Raw genomic sequence first — 24,976 nt, 5'->3', positions numbered from 1 at the left:
TACTGAATATTCACAAACTATACGATAGTTCCTCACTAAAAACTGTCCATACACAGCAGTTTGTGTCACTCAGAGCATCCCACACCACTGCTAATAAAGATGTGTTACTGTTAAGCCACTCCCACCACTGACTTCCGCAAATTGCACCAAATTGAGCCACCGCCCAATTTAACAACCACCCATCCAATAAACACAGGGCTTGTAAATGACTGTACAAACTGTTACTATACAGTACTTCCAGTCAGCTGTTCTCAGTATACGTTTTTAACTGGACTCTCTGGATATTAAACCCCATCGCAAACTAGCAATTCCAATGAAAATGAGCTCCCTCTCCTTCTCTTCTATCAGCTTCCATCTGAGACAGACGAGTTGTTAAGCTAACGCTAGTCAAATGTCCACTGAACCACAGGCCAGGGTACTTAACACGTAACACTTATTCACAAGTACCCAGAACATGAAACCAGAACTTAATTTCCTCGCAAACAATTCATAAACAATGCAAATGGTGTTAATGATCAGAATGGTATGGAGTTAGGGCTTTTTTTTATTACTGTTGAATTCTACTGTATTTACAGGAGATAATCCACTGAAGGCCTCTGAGCCCAATTCAAAAATAATTCCAGGGTACTAACTTCTGCTTGGTGAGTGACACTAAGACAGTATAAAAGTGCTCTAATAGACATGCCCAATCATATCCAAGCTAATAATATTTCAGTCCACAATCAGTTTGCACCGTTTAGTAAATCAGGAGGTGATCATTTTTGCCTTATTAAAATGGCTCCACTGGACTGCTGCCAAAACCACTAAGGCTCAGGCTAGATAGCCTGATGACTCGCCAGGATTGGGGAGTAACTGATTACATGGAATCAGTTACATGTGATCTGATTACAAAAGATCTGTAAATCGGTTGTTACCAGCAAAAATATCGTAATCAGATTAAAGGTACTTTTGAACAACTAGATGAGTACTTGGATTACTTTTCGATTTAGAAAGGATGTGTGTTTTCAATGACATTCAAGTTTAAGTTTGTTCCACCTGAGCGAGTCTGACCAAAAGTACAAAAACAATCCAAAAGTAACTGAAAGGAATCAGATTACGTTACTGAGTTTGGGTAATCCAAAAGTTACATTACAGATTACAATTTTGGACAGGAAACTAGTAACTAACAAATTATATTTAGAAAGTAATTTACCCAACCCTGCTACTCACAATAAATTATTCCGCTGCTCTGTCATTCGCTACATACTTTAATCTGAGACTGCAATCATTGAAGTTGTTTGTGGAGTTGAGTGACACGAGGGGTTGTACAAAACAAAGTGATCAGCGATTGGATTGTCTCTAACCAATCAGAGTATCAAAGCCAATGACGAATTTTCAAACTGCTGTGCGTTCTTACTCTGGCCCAAACCATCGGTTTCTGGACCAATCAGACGGCCCCGAATGTTTTCGCATTCGGTGAAGGGTTGGGTAGGTACTCCGATCCAGACTCATTGTGGAGAAGAAACTAATGTCCGTTGGCATTTGGCCGGAGCAAGGAGTCTGGGTAGCCAGGCAACAGGCTAGTATCAGACGAGCCAACCAGCTAGCGAGCTAGCTCCTCATACCACACGGACACCAGGGTTATGTTCATTATGGCACAATGTAGCAGGCTCTGTCGTAGCCGGATGCGACCGGGAGACCCATGGGGCGGCGCACAATTGGCCCAGCGTCGTCCAGGGTAGGGAGGGAATGGCCGGCAGGGATGTAGCTCAGTTGGTAGAGCATGGCGTTTGCAACGCCAGGGTTGTGGGTTCGATTCCCACAGGGGGCCAGTATGAAAAATAAAAAAATAATGTATGCACTCACTAACTGTAAGTCGCTCTGGATAAGAGTGTCTGCTAAAATGACTAAAATGTAAAAAATGTAAAATGTAGCAAAACGTTTTACAACGGGAAACGAAAACAAGGGTTAAGGTAGTCCCCTCCCTGTTTCAGTTGAGTTTCTCACGCCAGGGCAGCGTGCTACCTGCCCCTCAGTAGGTGTTGGATGGTCTGGCCTCTCTCCAAGGTCTCCTTCTCATCACTCTGCTGGATAGATATCAGCCACTGCCTCCTTACCCTCTGAACTGGTTGGTTCATCCGATGTTGAGGCAGTCTAATGTTAGCCGTTGTAACCATTTAGTTGCATTAGCTGAGCTGAGCTCTCCCCCTAGCATGCAGCGACATATAAAAGGCTATCTTCAGCCATTTGAATAACGTTGGCCTGTCCACATGTAACAGAATCCAGATGCCTCCCTGCCACATGACGCTGCTACAAACCCTTTTTTAGCCGGAGAGGAGACTACAAGTGCAGAGATAGTGGGTTTAAAGTAAAGGCTCTCTCCAGTCTCACTTAGCCTCTTTCTGTCTCAGTCACTGTTCCCATTTTGAAATCTGGAAGGGAGGACTGGCCGCACTCCCACTTTGTCTCCCCTCCACTAATAAACAAAGAATGGATTCCCTTATATAGGTATATTTAGTACACACAGGCAGGCAGCAGGCGACATCAGAAAATGCTCATACGACATACTGTCAGAAAGATAACACTGTTCCCAAATGGCACTATTCCCTATATATAGTACCATTTTTTGTTTACAAGCAAACGTCACGTTCGAGTGATGTGCACACATCCTCGCACCAAAAACCTCTGTAGCAGGATAGCTAACACTGATGTTGGGACCTTGCAAACTTAACAGTTTGTGAGTGATGAAAATGAAAACACACAAGGCTGATGGCTACAGCTAATCAGCTATGTTCAACAAGTATATTATTCTTCTGGCTTTATCTAGCTCTGTTGTTGCATAGAGCAGTCACAGTGTCAGATTGGTCATGTTTGAAAGGACTTAAAAAGCAAAGCAGCACTAAACATTTCAACACAATGTGTAAAATGGGGCCATTAAGAAAAGTTTGTCTTTGAACATCATGATGCAGAAGCCTGAAGGCACTGTAGGGCCTAGTCATTAGAGCCAAGCAGAAATAATGTATTCGTTTCAGTCGCAAGACAAGATCAAAATGCAACAAAAGCAATTAGGCAAAGTAGCTTAGTGGTTAAGAGCGTTGTGCCAGTAACCGAAAGGTCGCTGGTTCTAATCCCCGAGCCGACTAGGTGAAAAATCTGTCGATGTGCCCTTGAGCAAGGCACTTAACCCTAATTGCTCCTGTAAGTCGCTCTGGATAAGAGCGTCTGCTAAATGACTAAAATGTAAATGTAGAAGGTCCTTCAATTTCTGACTAGATTAGAAAACATTGGGCAAAATGAATAGATATCTTGCCCCACCAAACTCATACCATTGGTAGGTTTATCAAAGTTTTTATAATTATTTTCTATGATGCTACGCAGTCCTCTTTGAAAAGGAAATTCCATTGTAAAAAGACACCAGCATGAAAATGTGCCAATACTATTCCCAGGACAGGAAAAGGTAACAGTAATACATGTTAACTGTATGTTGTCAGGTCTGTATACACTTCAAGCAAACATTGACACGTGTCTGCAAAGTGCAAATTCCTGCACCATAGGATGAATACACCATCTACTCAGTGACAGTCAAAGGAAATTACCAACTATATAACTGGCCCCTGACGGCTCCACATATAGATTAGAATACATTTGCATTAGGGGCGGGTGAATGGGTGCACGTCAGTCTATAAGAAATGGAAAGAACAGCACCTTCAGAAAGTCACACCCCTTTACTTCTACATTTTGCTGTGTTACAAAGTGGGATTAAAATGGATGTCATTTTTTGTCAACGATCTACACAAAATACTCTGTCAAAGTGGAATAACTATTATTTATTTATTTATTATTATCGAATATATCTTCATTAAATAAACATTCAATCCATGTTAGAATCACTTTTGGCAGCGATTACAGCTGTGAGTCTTTCTGGGTAAATCTAAGAGATTTGCACACCTGGATTGTACAATATTTGCACATTATTTTTACAATTATTCAAACTCTGGCAAGTTGGTTGTTGATAATTGCTAGACAGCCATTTTCAAGTCTTGCCATAGATTTTCAAGCCGATTTAAGTCAAAACTGTAACTACAGTAGGCCACTCAGGAACATTCAATGTCGTCTTGGTAATCAACTCCAGTGTATATTTGGCCTTGTGTTTTAGGTTATTGTCCTGCTGAAAGGTGAATTTGTCTCCTAGTGTCTGTTGGAAAGCAGAATGAACCAGGATTTTTGCCTGTGCTTAACTCTATTCCGTTTCTTTTTATCCTAAAAAACTCACTAGTCCTTGTCGATGACAAGCATACCCATAACATGATGAAGCCAACACCATGCTTGAAAATATGAAGAGTGGTACTCAGTGATGTGTTGTGTTTGCCCCAAACATAACGCTTTGCATTCAAGACATAAAGTTCATTTCTTTGACACATTTTTTGCAGTTTTACTTTAGTGCCTTATTGCAAAAAGCATGCAGGTTTTGGAATATTTGTATTCTGTACAGGCTTCCTTCCTTTCACTCTGTCAATAAGGTTAGTATTGTGGAGTAACTAAATGTTGATTCATCCTCCATTTTTTCCTATCACAGCCATTCAACTCTTTAACTGTTTTAAAGTGACCATTGGCCTCATGGTGAAATCCCTGAGCGGTTTCCTTCCTCTCCGGCAACTGAGTTTAGAAGGACGCCTGTACCTTTGTAGTGACTGGGTGTATTGATACACCATCCAAAGTGTAATTAATAACTTCAGCATGCTCAAAGGGATATTGTATGAAAAATGTATGCACTCACTAACTGTAAGTCGCTCTGGATAAGAGCGTCTGCTAAATGACTAAAATGTAAATTTAATATTCAATGTCTACTTTTTTTTAAACCTATCTACCCAATAAGTGCCCTTCTTTGCGAGGCATTGGACAACCTGCCTGGTCTTTGTGGTTGAATCTGTGTTTGAAATTAACGGCTTGACTGAGGGACCTTACAGATAATTGCATGTGTGGGGTACAGAGATTAGGTAGTCATTCAAAGATCATGTTAAACACTATTATTGCAGTGAGTGAGTCCATGCAACTTATGTGACTTGTTAAGCAAGTCTAAATGTAATCCATTCTAAATTCAGGCTGTAACACAATTTGGAAAAAATCAAGGGGTGTGAATACTTTATGAAGGCACTGTACAAACCTTCAACATAATAGGGACTATTTATCAGACACACAGGGTTAGGCTAAGTAACCTCCGGTTGTGATTCAACAAACTAAGTCATCTCAAATGAGAGGATCAGTTTGAGCAGAACAAGATGCAGAATCTCTAATTAGATGAGGATTTATTTGGGAGAATCAGTGATTCTGCGTAGTCCAATGTACGTCGTCAATCTCAAACACACACATACTGTCCTCTGTCTCTAGCCTCTCAGGATGAGTAACCAACCTGTGGAGTGGGTGGAACAACTTGAAACCATGACCCTCCCTCAACTACCAAGGCAGGCGGGAAGGCTAGCTGGTAAACATTTGCAGCGAGAAGAGAATCTATCCTTATAGGAAAACCAAAAATAGAAGCCCTTGCCTGAAGCCAGGCTAGGGAAGAGGCAGAGCAGAGGGGTGGGTTCCGGTTCCAACAGCCACATGATCTCAACAATATAACCAGGGCCAGAAACACTTTCTGGGGTATTCCAACCAGGAATGCTATTTCAAGCATGGTTACCACCCCAATGGCATCAGAACAGAAATACATTTCTGATGAGTGATGAATGGTAGAATTGTGTGTCAACAAATAACACACAATCATTAGAAGTCAATTTGTTTATGAGTTTATGAGCATTTGGGGATAAACAAGGTGACTTACCAATAATTGGTTTGAACAACCAACTGTTGACGGAATGTCCAATGTGTATCAAAGCTAGTAGCAATATCAGAATGAAAGCATACCCAAAAGCGCTTCAACCGAGCTTCATCAAAGAGAATCAGGTGCTCGACGAAAGTATTATTTACCCCACAGCACTTCAACAGGTGACTATCCAGGAAAATAAAGAAATATAAATCAATATTATTTCGGGCTATAAGACTATTCTACTCAGAACAACCAGGTTTGACTTTCTCTCATGAAAAAGTAAAATTAAAAAAATTATGCAAACTGACAGTGGAGCTACTTTTTTCAGTCTTGCCGATCACAACAACTCTACCGGACAAAGTTTGAAGCTTGTCCACTCAGATTGAGTAGCCTTTATCCAAAGGGCTCGCTAAACTGAAATCGATTGCTGGATTGCTCCCGGGGCTAAATAAGGTCACAAGGATCAACGTGAAACAGGCAGACTACAAAAAGTGTGTTAGGCAGTGACATGGCTAATCATTGTAGCCTCTGAGCTCATAGCAGTGTGACACTATCATGGCTGCGTTTACACAGGCAGCCCAATTCTGATCTTTTGCCCAATTCTTAGCAAAAGATCTGATCTGATTGGTCAAAAGACCAATTACCGGCAAAATATTAAGAATAGGCCTGCCTGTGTAAATACAGCCTAAGTAGTGAGGTTTTACACACCATAGCCAAGTAGCCACGGGATCAGACATTGCAATGCTGTGGTCATTTACCGTTAGCAGACACCTGAACACGACAGCCAAGAAATTGCAATGTGGTGATTGAATGTGTGTTTTTACACACCTTAACCAAGTAGCCACATGGTTGGACATTGCAATACTGTGGTCATTTACTGTTAGCAGACTACACGTGTGTCAGATGTCAGGTTATGACATGGCTAATCATCAACGACTATGAGCTAATAGCCTATGTGTGGTTTTAAATATGATAGCCAAGTAGCCACGCAGTCATTGCAATCCAATGCTGTGGTCATTTACTGTTAGCAGACACCTGATTATTACAGATCAAACATTTCTGTCCCGGTGACTAAGAGGCATGATCCCCGGCCCCCGAGGAGCCTGGTGACCATGCCAACCGTGGAACTCTGCCAATACCAAAATCCAGCAATAGCAGAGGCTCTCATCTGCAACCTCAAACAGATTTCTGAGCAGATCTGCTTTCAGCTGCGGTGATACAGTATGACAGTTAGTTCCCCTAGCCCTGGTCTGGGCCAAACCGCTAACATTAAGGAGGGGGTGTTCAGTGGTTGTCCCCCAAACAGCACCCTATCCCCTAAATAGTGCATTACTTTTGACCAGGGCTCTTCAGGGAATAGGGTGCCATTTGGCCCAAAGGCCAGTAAAGTGCACCCTCTTAAGGATACCTAATAATGTGTAATGGGAAAGTATGATATCCTGTGTCCGATTTTGCCATCTAAACATGTTCAGTAAAAGCTGGAGTTCCGTGGTGTGGTGTTCTCACTTCACAGGCTCTGTCCCTCATTAAATAAAAACAAACAAAAATTAAACGTGTGTTGTTAAATTACATTTTTATAATGTAAGTTGTTAGAACCCCCAATTGCTTTCAATTATGGAATGAAGTTACTTTGACATTTGTTTTCTAATGGTAGTGGATCACTGTAGGAGGAAAGGACAAAGTCAATACAAACTAATTAAATGTAAAAATTATTTCAATTAATCAGTGAGAAAAGCCAAACCACATCCAAGGTAATTAAAGCAATACAGTGAACAGTGTAAGTGGATAATTAGCTGATTCTAGCACAGAAGCTAATGTAACAGGTTGCCAACAGTTCCTAGAAGATACTACAGTAGTTAAAGACATTGAACGGGATCTTAAGCACTTACAAATTTGTAACATATTGTGCAAATTGGAATTACATCTTTTTTTTGCATGACGTAACAACATATTACACTAAATGGATGACATTGTACACCATTTTCGGGGACTCGTTTTGGCTCGTGATCGCTATTTTTAAAACTACTGACTGAAATTATACAAAACCTTTATAAAACACATCTTTAAGCACCAGTAAAATCCAGAACCAGTCATAATTCAAGTCATTTTGGTCTAGCGGAAGAGGAACAGCTACACCATCTAATATAGGAGGAGCGGTTGCTGACTTAGTAACACTAATCTCATTAGGCTACGGGCCTACCTTTGGGGTGCTGCATGGGTCCGGATATGAATCTGTAACTTTGCTTTTTGCAAAGCTTCAGACTTTAATTTTCACAAAGACACCATAGGCTACAGCCAAATGAAAGATCTTATCGAAACAGAGCCCATATTTAAAACATAATTCTCACAGATGTTCCTTGCTGTTAGAACTAATGCACCTTGTCCTGTCAGTTTACTGGCTAAAGATGAAGGGCCATTGTCTCACCAGTGAGGACCCTGCATGGCAAACACTGCAGACCAGAGAAGCTGTATTCAAGAGGCAATTACAAAGAAATAGCATCACTGAATCATCTTTAAAAGGTACAGTCTTGGATCGGTTCAATGGCCATTTCAATTCTATTTAGTCCTACTTATTGATTGCATTTAGAACTCCATCTATGAATTTGAGAGGGGTTACATTTCCGCAGCCCCATCCCTCAGCTGTATACCAAAACAGTTGTTCTCTCGAATCTCAGAATGTAGCTTTAAGCCTGGCATCTCTTTTCAATTATAGGACTTCTTGCATCAGAACTGCTAAGAATGATCAGCCCTCACCACAAGCATGGCCTACCCTTGTGTAATGTACAGTATTAAAACAAAACAATTTACAAAAGGCCAACCAAGCAAAAATAGCTTTGAGACGTGCCTGGCAAGCAGCCATATTTGATTTGAAATGCAAATAGGAAGGCCTTCACATTACAACTCAAATGCATGGAGGCAGATGAGTGGAAGTGGAAGACACACAGTATGGGAAATATTAACTGGAATATGAATACCCAATTTCAACCTCCAACCGTTTGGATCCTGTGCATGTCAGAGGTGTAGTATTCTATCAGTTGCTGTTGGCAGGACCGTAGTCCAGCGAGCTGCGGCTGTGAGCCTGTGATACTTGAATGCCGTGTGTTGCCTGTTGCTAATTATAACTGAACATATGAGAATGTGACAGGGTGGGAGAGCACAGGAGTGCACCCACTGAGCTGTTGGTTTGGGTCACACGCTCTTAACTGTCTGGGTCCAAACTAAGGCGGAGTCCCAGTTCTCTACACTTCTCCCAAAGTGTGCCCTTGCACACTTTCTCAGATGAATTTTACAATGTTGGAAATTGCCTTCAGCCAACGATTACACCAATTCCATGCTTTTTAAATCTATAAACAGGGAATGTGCAAGTGTACACTTCCGGAAAAGGGTGGAGAATCAGTTCGTAGCCTAACTATGGGTTAAGCACAGGCAGGCACAGAAAAGCCCTGGACTTCTAAGTTCAAAAGGAATCCTGACGCAGTATTGGAATCTCGTGAATTGGCTCTTATGTTTAAGGTTACACATAGCTGGGCTGGGTCACACAGAGGTGTGAAATTCAGAGATATTGTTGTTAATGTGCACGAAGACAGCCCTGGGGCTGCATTCCAGACAGTGGCTGCTACTATGGACTGCATTCATATAGCAGCCTACCTTTTATGATCACAGCTAAAATGGTTCTTAAGAGCACAATATCGAAGTTAACTCACCTTTATACCCAAGGGTGTTACCTACTGGGTAATGCACAACGCATTTATCAAAAGACAGGTTACAACTCAAGTGATCAAATTAAATTATGTAGTCAAATAAAATCAATATGAGACTAAGGACACACAGTAGTTATCGTTGAGAATAGTTCTCTGCCCCAACCACTTCCTCCGCTCTGCAGTCTGCACACATCAACCAAGCCCACAGAGAGCTACTTCTCTTCCCCTGCACCTCCCACTGCATCTCACCTCCCTCCCAGTAGGCCTGTGTCCCACCTCTCCCCCCAGAATGGAGGCACCTGACTGGAGGCACCCCTCCACTCCCCTGGTCCTCCAGACCACCAAGTTTACATTGCACATCCTGCTGTCATTATGCTGCCTGTCGACAGAGTCTGGTTGCATCCCAAATAGCACTCTATTCCCTACAAAGCTCCCTATTGCCCCTCATCAAGAGTAGTGCACTATATAAGGAATAGGGTGCTATTTGGGATGTAGCGCCGCCTCCAGCCCTGCTCATTACTTCCTCTCCCTGGGTTGTGATGACAGGCAGCAGAGGCCACTCTGAACACAACACAGGCCGGATCAATAAATTAGCCCTAACACTCGTGATGAACTCCTCCACAACCGGATGCTATTGGCCTTAGAGGTCTTTATAAGCCATAAACACATTGGCCTGTGGCTGTGAAAGGCTCTTATTATCGCCTATAGTTTTTTCCTTTGGGAATGCTGGAGGAGTGGCACTATCAGGTTTAGTATGTAAAATAAAGCACAATGCATGAACCAGTGTTCAGCACCATGTGGGAAATGACATGGATGCCAATCAAACTGACATACTGTAGCCTACAATCATAACAGCAGAATATGCTTTAAAGCTTACAATCATATTGCCATTAACGCCGTAGAACAGACCCACATACAAAGTGTCAAGCATCCCATCACACTATCACATGGATTCATGTTAAACTACTGCTGCTAATGTGATGTATTCATTGTTCATACTAAACAACGTAAATATAAATACTGCATTCACGACTCTATTCATGGAAAATAGGGCAGCTTTACAGTCTATAGAGTCAAACAGCAGTTTCATAAAGGGTTTGATTGCTATTCTAAATACTGCCTCTTCATGCCACTCATCTCAGTGCTGGTAATTGGACAAACAGGCCCATTGAAACAGTAAGCATATTTGTCAATCACTGCTGCTTTGACATAATGTAGCTCACACTGCTAATAATGTAATGGATGAATACACCCATTTAAAAAGGTCAGAGCAGTTGCTAATACAAGGGGGAAAAGACTTTTGATTGATGTTTCGTGAATGTCAGATTTGCATAAGCATGAAAATGATAGAAGTTATTGCTGGTGATGACTGACCTGCAGTGCATACTAAGCATCAATAGGAACGGTTAAATAGTTATTATGGAGTGCTCTTACAACTTGCACAGCAATATTCCAACAATTTCATTCTAAATGCACATTTTAGGAATATTTTACAAATGGTTGAGTGGAAAATTAAGCAGGGTTGCGTTCAGTAAGACAGAACGATGTGCAACGCTGAATTCAACTGCAACGGTACTGTACTAAACGACCAGTTGAAAAATGTGATTATAGTACAGTACAAGTTGTGATTTCAGATGGTCACACCCATATTGATCAGGGCACACCTCGCCACACCTACCAAATGGGAGCAAACATTCCTCAGACTGTTGATGAACAGTACGCAATGTTTTGGGGTAACGTGTCGTTCTGTACAAACCTTCATGCAACCTAGCAAACGTTGACGCAAAGTGAACGCTCCCCATGTGTATTCAAATACTTCATTGCTTTTCTATGATAGCATGGAAGACCAATCCAATGGGAAAAGCCATGCAGCCCCTCCATGGACTTCAACATTTACATTACATTTTAGTCATTTAGCAGACGCTCTTATCCAGAGCGACTTACAGTTAGTGAATACATTTTTATTTTATTTTTTCATACTGGCCCCCCGTGGGAATCTAACCCACAACCCTGGCATTGCAAATGCCATGCTCTACCAACTGAGCTACATCCCTGCCGGCCATTCCCTCCCCTACCCTGGACGACGCTGGGCCAATTTTTGCGCCGCCCCATGGGTCAACAACTAGACCAGGGCCCGGTTTCCCAAAAGCATCTTATGGCTAAGTTATTCATTAGAACCACTGAGCTCAATGGTTCTAACAATGAACTTAGCCTTAAGATGCTTTTGGGAGCTGTTAAATTCCGGTCCTTGAGAGCCAAACACTACTTGTTTTTGATTCTACCTGGTAGTTAATTCCACCCTCCTGGTGTCCTAGGTCTAAATCAGTATTATATTAGAAGGAGAGGATGAAAAACAGAAGTGTTTTGGCCCTACAGGACTGACATTAAACAGCCCTGAACTAGATGAAGAGAAGGGAGGGTGCCAACCCCATGTAGCCTGACATTACCTTACCCTGGCAGATCAATGACTCATATCAAAGACATAACAAACCAATCCCAGTATGGTAGGTGTCCCAACAGAGCTATCAGTCTTCTCTGAGACATTACATACCCAGAACATCTTTACTAGATTTGTCTTTTTACTGATACACCAAGGACTAAGCTAGGGAGTCTTCTGAACGATTTACTTCTTGCCCATAAAACTGAAACCAAAAAAGCTACCTTGCACAGCAAACATTTCAAGCATCCCCCTTTTTCTGCCTCTCATAACAGTGTCAACCTTCTGCTTACCAGCTCAAACCATCGTCTACCTCTAGCCATACTCCAAGTGTGAAGTCCACTTATAGGCTAAAACACAGCAAGTTTGCCCGGCTTTACTAGTGGTCCTTAACTATTACAATAAAATAAGGGTGTATCAATATATCAACATTTGTCATTTGAATAATCATTCACCACATGAAAAAAATATTTAACATTATTTTGTATTATTTTGTTGAATCGTACGATATACCAAGCTATACCGTTCAATATTAATGGTACATTGATGGTATTCTGCCTTTAATAGGCCCAGTGTAACTAAGTTGGTAGAGCATGGCGCTTGCAACGCCAGGGTTGTGGGTTCGTTTCCCACGGGGGGCCAGTATGAAAAAAGGTATGAAAATGTATGCACTCTAACTGTAAGTCGCTCTGGATAAGAGCGTCTGCTAAATGACTAAAATGTAAAGGTAAATGTACACGATCACAGTTGTAACGTTACATCAATGCAAGCCAAGGGGTGTGGCACTACCATGTGCTGCAATAAGGCACACAGCATCGTTAAAGTAAATAGAGTAATTCGTGGAATTCCACGGCCAACAACTTCCATATTCCTGGTTACAATGTTGCCGTTCTTATGATGAGTGACACATTGATATATTGTAGCGAGCAGCACCCACGCACATGCAAAACTCACGGACGTGGAGAACTGCTGCTGAAATACTGGACGAGTGTGGTTGGATTTAAAATAATTCGACTGCTTATTCGGCCAGAATGAGTGCCTCTGATATGGGGAAACACAGCTTGGCACACTCTGTTGTGTTTCATATAAACATAGATACTTCAATAGTGTATCATGTATGAATGGAGATAATGCAAAGTTTTAAAAGGTGTCTAGTCTAGTGGTACTGACTTTGATGGTAGCGGCTATCAGGTTATAATATGGCGGCTTCAAATCTCACTCCTCCATGCAGTTACAATTGAATTGCCATAATCTCTACACATGCACAGCCTACATTTCTAACAAGAATGTAGGCTATTTGTTACATTGGATGAACTCAGTAATGTTGATTAAGTTTTACAAACGTGGTGTTATTATAACGACCTCAATCGGCAATCTCATTTCACATACAGAGCGAACCCAAAACACACATGGACTCCGACTCCTGCTTCTCTTCTTACCAAATGCAATATGTGGTCACTTAGCCGAAAATTTTTAATTGTGTGTAAAGGACTTAATTTCCTGTTGTAGTTTGAAAATGCAATGAGGTTCATGTTAAATTCCTCAACAGGCAACATCCTCTGCAGCCTAATCTCACACCATGAAATGTGATTTTGACCATTAATTCCGAAAAGTAGTGGACACGTTCACGAATTGAAATAAGAAACTGCATGCACAACAGTTGAGTTTACATCCGAGGAAAAACTATGCATTAAGGATAACTCTGAAACAAGACATATAATCCCATTGATTCGAGAGTCAAGCAAGGTTTCTACCTCGCCTTGCTCACTATTTCGCAACGCACTCCAATCAAATCCCTAATTAAACCAAGCATGGACAGAGAGAATGTCTCATTTCGACGTCTATTCAAGCAGCGGACTGGACACACATTATAATCCGTCAGAAAATGCTATCCTACCTGCGAATCTTCTACTGTTTCATTGCATGCAGTTAGCCCTTCAGATGCACATATAGCCAGCAGTCCTGCTCTATGGAGTAAAAAAAAATCCTCCTCGCTGAGGAAATCTCCAAGTGGCCAAATAGTGAACAGTAGTGGTGGTTAGTGTAGCAGGGGAGGGGGAAGGTACAGGGGGAGGAGGTAGCGGGGCGTAAGGGATAGCGCTGGGAACGCGGAAAACGTCATAAAAGAGGGACCTTCCGGGCTTTGTAGTCACTTCTGCATTGTAGACAATTCTGTCCGTAGCTGTGTTCCATTTAGTCAAAACAGCTTTGAAGTCCATTAAGGGATATGAGCTGAGAGAGACCTCGCCATTGTACCACAAGCAGGGGCATAGTAGTGAAACATAATAAATGAAGACCAGGGCCCGGTTTCCAATAGCGATGGAATTTAAGCTTACGAGTGTTTTAACGATGCATATTTCCTACAACGGCCGAAGATGTAACATGCGTTTCCCAAAACACCACACAGAGGGATAACTGTCGCTAAGTGAGTCGTTGGAGCATGTGTCGATAATGATAGGATCGAAAGAAGGGGAGCGCTGCTCTCGGATCAGCTTCCTACATTCAAATATTTCCTTAACATTACAATTATTTCACAATACTGACGACGGATCAACTCCAAGAGAGATATTACCACCTACGGCTGCAAATATTGAGGCGGCGTTTTCTAACGCTTACAACAAAAAAATACGAAATCAACGATTTGGCACATCATTGCGCACGTTAGGCTACACATCATGAAATATATTGAGACAAATTACAGACAGTAGCCTACAAGTATCCAAATATAACTCAATTGACTGAACATGAAATGTGTTTCAATATGATTGAAATAGGCATAGCCTACTGTTTACATTATAATGCAGTCATCTCGATTTTCATTTGAAGCATCGTTTTATACGTCGCTTCTTTTTATCAATTGCAAAGACATTGGCAACTTTGTATTTGTATTTAACTTTGTTCTGAAGTTATCAGCGGAGAGATAGGAATAATGTTTAGCAGATATCTTCTGTGTATAAAGTGACGGGATAGGGAAAAAAGCATCTCGACGCACTTAGCTGTTCTACGAGTGGTCAGGCGTTAGTTTACAAGCGTTTTCAAGTGCAACGTTAATAACGATGGTTTTGGGTCATTCATGACTATAATTTGCTGGAATGCTTTGGTATTCAAATAGTCTATGTCATTTGATATCATCTGGGTTGGGTGACCATTAATTGAAATTAGGCTATATAACCAGAGAGGTTTGTACATTTTTATTTCATGTTTATTTTATGAATTTAGTTCATGTTTTGTATTGACTGAAATGTAAATTCATAAACTAAACATGACATAAAAATGTAAGCATTTGCCTATACCAATCCTGGCAATAGGTCCAGTCAGCATGCCAATTTCTCCCTCAACACTTGCACATTTTAGAGTGGCACTTTTATTGTCCCCAGCACAAGGTGCACCTGTGTAATGATCACATCAGCTCATGAAACATGGGACCAACACTTTACATGTTGCGTTTATATTTTTGTTCAGTATAGTAATATTGTAAGAACTCCTAAACAGCTAAATAATCTCACTCAGTCTGGATGTGTACAGCGCAATGATGTCTACCGGTATATCTCAATAAGTGAGAAAATATAGAGGAACATTTAGATAATAGCAGGGTATTAAGAAAAGGAAAACCATTTCCTTTGAAACCAGATCTCACAAAGATATGTATTTTTATTTTCACTCGGACACATTTTCATGTTCAAACATGTTGCTTCCTCTAAAACAAGTAACCGCAGGCATCAATGGGATAAACTTCAAGGCTAGGGCCTGAATCCAATTTGACTGTAGATTAATGGAAATTGCTACATATGTGTTTTTTAATGCGGTGCTTCTGTATTACACACAAAAAAAGCGGAAACAGAGTGAAGACCGCTTTCCAAAATGTAACATGCTAATGTAGGTCTACCTGTGGTTATTGATAAGAGATTAGCACTGCTGTCTCAGTGGCTCCCTACCAGATACATGAAAGGTTATATGAGTTAATCGTTCTTTTAAGGAAATTATTTTCATTTCGGGAAGGAAAAGTAACTTCGGTATTCCATACTTGTTCTAAATGTTTTTTTAGATTCTTTAACCTATGTTTTACCAAAACAAGTTAGCATGGCTGAGTTAAATTCCATAAATGAAGGGCTTGCCGCATGTGGGTGAGTATTAAAATAAGGCTATATTTGTCCATAGCCCTTCTCCCTATATGTATGACATGTAAAATAAAGTAAATACTGCCACCTCGTGGTTACACATGAAAAGTGCAAACATGTGTGGCACACCTGCTGCTTGTAAGGGGGCATGATTTTAGTACATTCCCAAAGACACTTTCTCTTTGGAAAGACATGCTGTAACCATCTGGGTTAAAAAGAGAAGTCAGATCATAGTTCCAGTCTCAAACATGATATGGCAGCTAAAAAGGTCAAAGGACTCAGTCTCACACAGATGGTTTGGGCTATCATGGATGCAATCGTTTTACTGAACAAATTAATCAAACATTAAGGTCTCTCTGAGACCAAGTCAATTCTGCTTTGGTAATATCCTAATACTTGGCAGACCCGCTAGTAGGGCAACCCCTCTTCCTCCTCCTCCTCTTCGGATGCTTTGGGCTCAGGCTTCCTGATGGCCGACTCCATCCCAGGCAGACTTGTCCTCCTCCGGGCTGCCGTCTCAATCTTCTGCACCAGCTCCACGTCCCAGGGGTGGGTGACGAAGCTGAGCACCTCCCCATCCTCCACGCTCCCTGCACGGCCCACCCGCCCCGCCCGGTGGATGTAGTCCGTGTGGGATTCTGGGAAGTCGTAGTTGACCACCAGACGGACCTTCTGGGTGTCCAATCCTCGGGAAGCGATGTCGGTACAGATCAGCACGTCCACCTATAGGGATGGAATGTGAAACGTCGCCTATAACGTGTATGTTGTTAATGACGTGTTATTTTTACTGGGTGTCTTTTTAAAGTGTTTCTTTATTGTGTGACATGGAGCTTGTCACACAATGTGGACATAGATATTGTCACATGGAGTTTGATAAGCAATTTGCAACTGCGCAAGCAGACAAAGTATAATCTCGTCTCCTCTCACCTGTCCCTTCTGGAAGGAGTGGAAGATTCCGGCCCGGAGGGAGGCAGGCATCTCCCCCTGCAGTCGGACATGTCTCAGCCCCATGTCCTCCAGGGAGTAGCCCAGCCAGTTGACTGTAGGAGCCCGGTTACAGAACACCAACACCCCAGCCTTGTCCTGCTCTGCTGTCTTCAGGGCTTGGTGAAGCTCCAGAAGCTTGTCAGCTCCCCTCACCTTAATATTGAATAATATAGATTTGTTATATATAGTATACTATAAATTATATTCTATCAATTATACTAACTCATTTAATACTATATAATTTACTAATGTAATTTACAGTATTCTGTCAAATTATTATTTTTTTAATCAAGTTAAATCACAGGATTTGCTGTGATGAATCTCGATTAATCGAAAATTCAGAAATTCAGCTGTAATATTTTTTTATACAAAAAGCATTACAGAATATTGACGTCTTCATTTTGTCCAAAGTAACGCTAAGCAAAATCTGACAAATTGATGAAGAACTCTTTCTTTAACGTCAATGTCAACTTGTTTTGATATCGCATTGTTGTTTTTAGCTGTATAGATTCTGCATTTATGCTTTCAGACAATGCAAATAATCCCTATAGAAAAATAAGTGTGCACTAAAATTACAATAAATTGAGTTAACGGATTCACTTTCACAGCTCTACTATAAATACATACAGTTGAAGTCGGAAGTTTACATACACCTTAGCCAAATACATTTAAACTCAGTTTTTCACAATTCCTGACATTTAATCCTAGGAAACATTCCCTGTTTTAGGTCAGTTAGGATCACCACTTTATTTTAAGAATGTGAAATGTCAGAATAATAGTAGAGAGAATGATTTATTTCAGCTTTTATTTCTTTCATCACATTCCCAGTAAGTCAGAAGTTTACATACACTCAATTAGTATTTGGTAGAATTGCCTTTAAATTGTTTAACTTGGGTCAAACGTTTCAGGTAGCCTTCCACAAGCTTCCCACAATAAGTTGGGTGAATTTTGTCCCATTCCTCCTGACAGAGCTGGTGTAACTGAGTCAGGTTTGTAGGCCTCCTTGCTCGCACACGCCTTTTCAGTTCTGCCCACAAATTTTCTATAGGATTGAGGTCAGGGCTTTGTGATGGCCACTCCAATACCTTGACTTTGTTGTCCTTAAGCCATTTTGCCACAGCTTTGGAAGTATGCTTGGGGTCATTGTCCATGACATAACTATGGTCCTTATGGGCAAACAGTTCTATTTTTGTTTCATCAGACCAGAGGACATTTCTCCAAAAAGTACGATCTTTGTCCCCATGTGCAGTTGCAAACCATAGTCTGGCTTTTTTATGGTGGTTTTGGAGCAGTGACTTCTTCCTTGCTGAGCGGCCTTTCAGGTTATGTCGATATAGGCCTCGTTTTACTGTGGATATAAATACTTTTGTTCCTGTTTCCTCCAGCATCTTCACAGGGTCCTTTGCTGTTGTTCTGGGATTGATTTGCACTTTTCGCACCAAAGTAAGTTCATCTCTAGGAGACAGAACGCGTCTCCTTCCTGAGCGGTATGACGGCTGCGTGGTCCGATGGTGTTTATACTTACGTACTATTGTTTGTACAGATGCACATGGTACCTTCAGGCGTTTGGAAATTGCTCCCAAGGTTGAAGCAGACTTGTGGAGGTCCACAATCTTTTTTCTGAAGTCTTGGCTGATTTCTTTTGATTTTCCCATGATGTCAAGCAAAGAGGCACTGAGTTTGAAGGTAGGCCTTGAAATACATCCACAGGTACACCTCCAATTGACTCAAATGATGTCAATTAGCCTATCAGAAGCTTCTAAAGCCATGACATCATTTTCTGGAATTTTCCAAGCTGTTTAAAGGCACAGTCAACTTAGTGTATGTAAACTTCTGACCCACTGGAATTGTGATACAGTGAATTATAAGTGAAATAATCTGTCTGTAAACAATTGTTGGAAAATGTACTTGTGTCATGCACAAAGTAGATGTCCTAACCGACTTGCCCAAAACTATAGTTTGTTAACAAGAAATGTGTGGAGTGGTTGAAAAACAAGTTTTAATGACTCCAACCTAAGTGTATGTAAACTTCCGCCTTCAACTGTAGGTACTAGTACATGGGTTTTATACATAGCTTTATATATAGACACTTTACAATATAGAAGAACACCAAAGAAACAAAGCAATACTAATACCAAACCAATGAAAACAATAATAATAAGTTGGAAATACCTTCAGGAAGGTCTGTTTTACATGTGGCATGAGGAAGTGAAGATTCTTGCTCTTGATGGTCACCATGCTGCCCAGGTCCGTCACCTATAACAACAAGTCAGTCTCATTTTAATGTGCATTTTACATAATGAGTCAGGAATATGCACAACCTGTGACCAGAGTCCTATGTGGTAGTGCACTATAGTATAGGGAGTAGGGTCTATAGGGAGTTTGGGACGCAGACAATGTAGGAAAAGGGGAATAATAACAGAATGATAATGACCTGGCTGAGAACCTCTCCGACCCCTCCGGGGAACGTGGCCCCCACCACCACCAGCTGGGCCTTGCGGGTTGGGCCGGGGCCCCGGGTCTCTGAGGGGTCGCTGGCCACGCGGATCTGGACCAGGATGCTCTCCAGCATGCCAGAGAAGCTGGGATCAAACATGGTGTCTGCCTCATCCACCACCATGAAGCTCAGCTCCCCCAGGTCTAGGTAGCGTCTCCGCAGGGCCTTGACGAGGGCACCGGGTGTGGCCACCAACACATCCGGGGGACCCTTGGTGAAGGCCAGCTTGATGTTGCCCACACCTCTCCCACCTCCCACTGTCTTCACCATCAGCCCGAATGGGCCACACAGGCTCCTGGCCACAGCAGAGACCTGGTCAGCGAGTTCTCTAGAGGGGACAAGGATAACAGAGCGAGTCCTGGGTGTGGTCTCTATAGACTCGGAATCTGTTGCTTTCTCAGCCTGTAGTTTGTGAATGATGGGCAAGAGGTAGCTCAGGGTTTTGCCACTGCCCGTCTCAGCTGCGCACAGGATGTTATAGCCTTTCAGGAGCTTGGGGATGGTTTGTAGTTGAACGGTTGTAGGGTGAGTTATGTTGTCCTTGCCCAAAGTCTCCACTAAGTCCGGGCAGAGGTGAAGGTTGTGAAATGTAATAGGTTTACTCTTCTCTTTGGCTTTGTCACCCTCCTCATCCTGGATTTCTGTGACAAAGGGTGGAGTGCTCTGAGTGTTGTTAACCGTGAAGTAGTCGCCAAATGATTTGTTGTGTTTCCATCCTTTGGAGGAGAGATGGGGCTGCTCAAATTTCCCAAGTGTGTAGCCTGCAGACTGATTCAGTTCTGGGTTCTTGCTTTTGATTAGGAGCTTGCCAGCCTTGATGGTGTTGACTTTGTTCTTGCTTCTCACCTGCTTCACATTTTCTACCTGCTCCTGCATGTGTCTGGGAATACGAATGACCACAGGTTGTGCTGTGGTTGACATGGGATGAGCACCACAGGCTGAACTCATTGTACCATGAATACATGCTACTGCTCTGAAATGACCCGAGGACGAGTAGTTGTGTTTTGATATCAACGTAGACAACACTGAGTAGCCGACCTTCACAGACTGCATTCTGTTGGTAAATTAGCTAGCTTACGTTAGGTAGGAGGAATCAGCTGGTGCACGTCTTCACAAACAAATAGACAATACAGTTTCTGCTGTATTTCATTATAGTGTATACCGTGAATTTATCAAATGCTTTAGAGAACAAGATATATTGGATTATATATGTTTTTACCGGACTGTATTTTTCGTTTAATTTCAAACATTAAATTTCACATGCGTCGGTGGTGAATAATGATGACGTCGAGTCTGCTGATCCGTCGCAGGAGATGACGCGTTGCAGATTGAATAGCACGGTAGCCCAGATAGAAATACAATATATAGAATGGACATTTAAAAATCATTGCTCTCCAGTTGTTGTTTTTATGACATTTTTCTGTTTAGAAAGTATGTTAGATGTTATGTACATTATGGAAAGTTTTTTAATAGTACATGTCGGCTACCCGTGTAGTACTAGAATGGAACAGGGTAGAATATATGGGCCAACTTCCATCCACAGTGGGATCAGTGTTATATTCTCTGTGTTGTGTTAATGTATTATTGTACTTGAGGACAACTTGAGTTTGGCTGTGTGGATTGGAGACAGCCAGCCAAGTAATTATTGTGTTTCAATACTGGGTTAATTGTTAAATTCAATTATGCATGTATCTGTCTTCAGACCATTTTGAAATTGATCCTTACTAGTATTGTAAAATGTTGCTGTGTTTGTATGTGTGTTAGACTAGTTTTATGTGCTTGTATCCGTGCTGTGCCATTATGATACATGTACTAAATCGTTATTGTAGCCTATTGTACTGAAGAGCCACCGACAACCTGTGGACCTTTTTTGGCATTCTAAATCCCCAGCCCATACCTGTTTGAACTATTTTATATTAATTTATAATAAAATCTATATTTTGTGATAACTTTGTGGTGACTTCCAGGACCAGTGCCCAGTCAGGTCTTCTTTGAGCCTGCCGACCTAAAAGAACATACTTCATCAAATAGAATAGACTTGCACACAAAAAAAAAACAAGGAAGTCATACAGTTATTGAACTTCTCTCCAACCTAGATTTTACATTTCCATTTTTGTCATTTAGCAGACTGGGCACTGGTCCTTACAGTTAGTGCATACATTTTTTAAATTTTTTTTCATACTGGCCCCCCGTGGGAATCGAACCCACAATCCTGGCGTTGCAAGCGCCATGCTCTACCAACTGAGCTACACGGGGCCATGTAGATCAAAGCCAATGTGAGAGTACAACCCACGTGATGAGCTCACAGCTCTATTCACCCTGGACCTGATGATGAAGATTGCCTCTGATGATCTCTGTGGTTCAGTAATCACTGATCTGTCACCAGTATTGATCCCTCATCAGGCACAGTTCCCATGCTCTGAATGAACGGTTGTCTGATTGATTTCCTGAGGCGTCAGATCACATGTACGCTGCCAGTAATAGGGTGTCACGTGTTGACTGTTAGTTCAAGCATTGGGCAAAACCCTGACATTGCTATCCAGAACAGTACTGGTGGAAAAAAAATAGGAAAAATAGAAGAGCTTTGACAGTATTAGAGAGAACTACGGGAAAGAAGTGAGCAGTGAGGAGAGGCGAATAATGTTGGGTCTTGATTGGTTTTGTTGTTGTTCTTTCAGTAAACAGTGGAGGGCAGCATACATCAAGGATGAAGACCAGTAAGTCAAACCCGTAAACCACAAAACCTGTCAAATGCTCCACTCGATACCTATCCTGTGTATGCATTTTACACTAGATCTTCTTCAGAATTTTAGTGCCAATTTCTCTGCCAATTTTTCCGGTATTCTTTTGCATGATGAATAGGCGTCTACATGTAGCTATTTTCACTTAGGTGTTCAATCAAAATGCCTTTTACTGTTATACTCAGTTCAGTTATGTTCCAATATTAAATAGATACATTGTTGTCATTTGCTTTCTTGTGGTTTTGTATTTGAATAAAACAAGTAGGCCTAAAGAAAATAATTTAGAATTCAGATAAAATACATCTCAAATAATCCTGTCTTCTCCGATATTTGGAAAGTTAGAAATAGGCCTCATTCCTCATCTTGTGAGGAATTCGGACAGATTCTTGTGCAATATAATAATAACAGTCAATATTTAAGCCATATTATGGCGCATGTCAGTCAAGGTGATGTATTGAAGTTCAGTGTGCTATGCTGTGCAGAAGCTCAAGCCTCAATCCTTGAAAGAGAGCGACACACACCTCTCTCAAACACAGGACAAGTGAGGGGGTAGAGGGTTTCTTTTTTCCCTCACAACTTTCTTTACGAGAACTTAATATCGTTAACCACATCCACACCCTCCCACACAATTTGTGTACATTGTGTTCTTTATCTTCTCCCTTTAAAGGTCATCTGAGAAGATAAGAGGCACACATGTAACCTGAATTAAGCAGCAACAAGTAGTGGGTCTGGAGACATGCTCTAACAGCATTGTACTCATGCAGACGTCAATAAAACAAATAATAACCTACCATACAAAAGAGAATGCATACAAATCAGTGTTTACAGTGTAGGACATGTTGTGAGGTAGGCAAGTGCTAAATCTGTTATTCACTTAATAAATCTTATTGGAATATTTTTTTGAATATGGTGTATTAAAACTGAACATCCAAAATAACTTTTTTGAAATAAGATCAGAGAACTTCGGTTAGTAAATCATGTTATTTCTCTATTTTGGTCACATAGCAACTTTGTACATAACACCCTTATCCTATATAAATGCGATAATTTCCCAATAATATCAATATTGCAGCTCTAAAAAGCACTGATTAGTTTGTTGCCTAACGTATCAAAGCAGAGGGTTATGCTTCAACACCGAATTGTCTTTAGAATTCAACTGTCATTTCAAAATTAACTCAACCATGGACTGTCAAGGTAACATATCGATAGCAGTTTTATTAGTATGATCTCAAACAAGTATATTTTGTGATGGAATTCAATTTCGCCAGGTGATGGCATACAGTGAATGTCAATGAGGGTTACATGTAGTGAGTGCTTTTGCTTGGAAATTTAGACCACAGGAAATGTGACATTGCTTTCGCATGCATGTGTGAACTTCAGCGTCTGTACGCCCACATACGTCAAACAAAAACATTCTCTTGTTTTTTTCTTATCTTTGCTGTATATGTTATTTTTCACGAATATTCGATAAGAGGATTTTGTGTATGCAAGTGTTCTGTCTCATTGCACCTCAGATATCTGCAGATTTTTTATTTTTTAACTCTTTTGATATATGACCAGTATTTTCTCTATCAGAGGATGTTTGTATGTTTCCAATGAAACTGTTGCATAACTGAGCAGAAATAGGCCAGCATCACTACTGGAATATATTCCCCTAAACTCCACCAGATATGAATAATGTCCAAGAAGAGTTATCAATTAATGATTTCTGTAGGTTTTAAAATGTCATATTCGTGTACTTAATGTATTATCGAGGAGAAATGAGCAGTAAATGACAATTCCCTTTGATGTCTGTTGAAGTATAACTAGTGCGTGCATATGTCATATAGAGTCAGACTTCGGCACTTAAAGGTTTCCATTGTTGAACGATGTAATCCAGTATGAGGGGACATTCAACTGTCCTCTATGATATTATTGGACCTCTCTGGTGTTATTGAACCTCTTTGGTGTGATTAAACTTCTCTGGTGTGATTAAACCTCTGATGTTACTGAATCTCTCTGATGTTATTAAACCTCTCTGATGTAATTGAACCTCTCTGAGGATTTTTACTGATTGAGCAATTCATTTGAATGATATAGAAATTAATATGTAGCTATGTATTGCACCATGAGGTGCGATCATGTTAGGAGAATGTCCCTGTTTTACATATTTATATTGCAGTATCTTTAACCAATAACCAACAAAACTTTTATTGTTGCACTTCCAGTACAACAATAAAAGCTACAACAATACAGAGGCTTAGGGAAGGCTGATTTGCTGGTGTTGACCAACATAAAAAAATTAAAAATAAATAATAATAATAATAATAATAGCCGAAAACTTGGGAGGGGACAAATAAAACCAACCGCCAGTTGGGGAACCCTGCCCTATAGACTATACATATATTTTTTCTGGCCTGCAGATCAAATAAACCTTTTGACCCTTTCGTGTTGAGCAGATTTCACAATCCCTTTAAATGTATCACTGCCATCCATTCTGTGCATCATTAGATTAAACCAAATTAAAGACAACCTTCAACCCTTCTCTCTTAACTATATTTTCGTGGCGACAGTCCAGCACTGATTGGGCCGTAATAACACGATGCACTCCTGACCTCTAGAGCCCTCAGTCACCAACAAGTTACAGTGTACACACTGATATATTTATATATATATATATTTATATATATATATATAATCATAACATCTAATCATATTTATATATATA

At 41.0% G+C, this 24,976-nt stretch overlaps 2 protein-coding genes across 3 annotated transcripts in view; both read right to left on the bottom strand.

Annotated features, from left to right (window-relative positions):
* LOC311114787 (talin-2-like) overlaps positions 1-13,910 on the bottom strand; it is a 116,326-nt gene extending 102,416 nt beyond the window's left edge. Inside the window, exon 1 of the mRNA XM_084190025.1 lies at positions 13,824-13,910. The gene's annotated coding sequence lies outside the window, so the exon portion shown is untranslated. The remainder of the gene's footprint in view (positions 1-13,823) is intronic.
* A 2,267-nt stretch (positions 13,911-16,177) lies between these two features.
* LOC311114785 (putative ATP-dependent RNA helicase DDX28) lies at positions 16,178-20,823 on the bottom strand. Of its 2 annotated transcripts, none has more exons than XM_084190022.1 (4): positions 19,466-20,823; positions 19,204-19,287; positions 16,972-17,184; positions 16,178-16,767 (listed from the first exon to the last, which is right to left on the bottom strand). In XM_084190022.1, the coding sequence occupies exons 1-4, from the start codon at positions 20,579-20,581 to the stop codon at positions 16,453-16,455; spliced, it is 1,728 nt and encodes a 575-aa protein (XP_084046148.1). In that variant the 5' UTR covers positions 20,582-20,823; the 3' UTR covers positions 16,178-16,452. The 2 variants fall into 2 exon arrangements, with proteins under 2 accessions (XP_084046148.1, XP_084046149.1); XM_084190023.1 differs by having other exon boundaries at positions 16,344-16,794.
* Between the last annotated feature and the right edge of the window lie 4,153 nt (positions 20,824-24,976).

This window comes from Coregonus lavaretus, assembly GCF_964263955.1.
Source record: "Coregonus lavaretus genome assembly, contig: HAP1_SCAFFOLD_467, whole genome shotgun sequence".
In the NCBI taxonomy this organism is placed as follows: domain Eukaryota; kingdom Metazoa; phylum Chordata; class Actinopteri; order Salmoniformes; family Salmonidae; genus Coregonus; species Coregonus lavaretus.
Note: the sequence above shows the minus strand (reverse complement) of the source record. Positions and strands in the feature narration are given on the sequence as shown.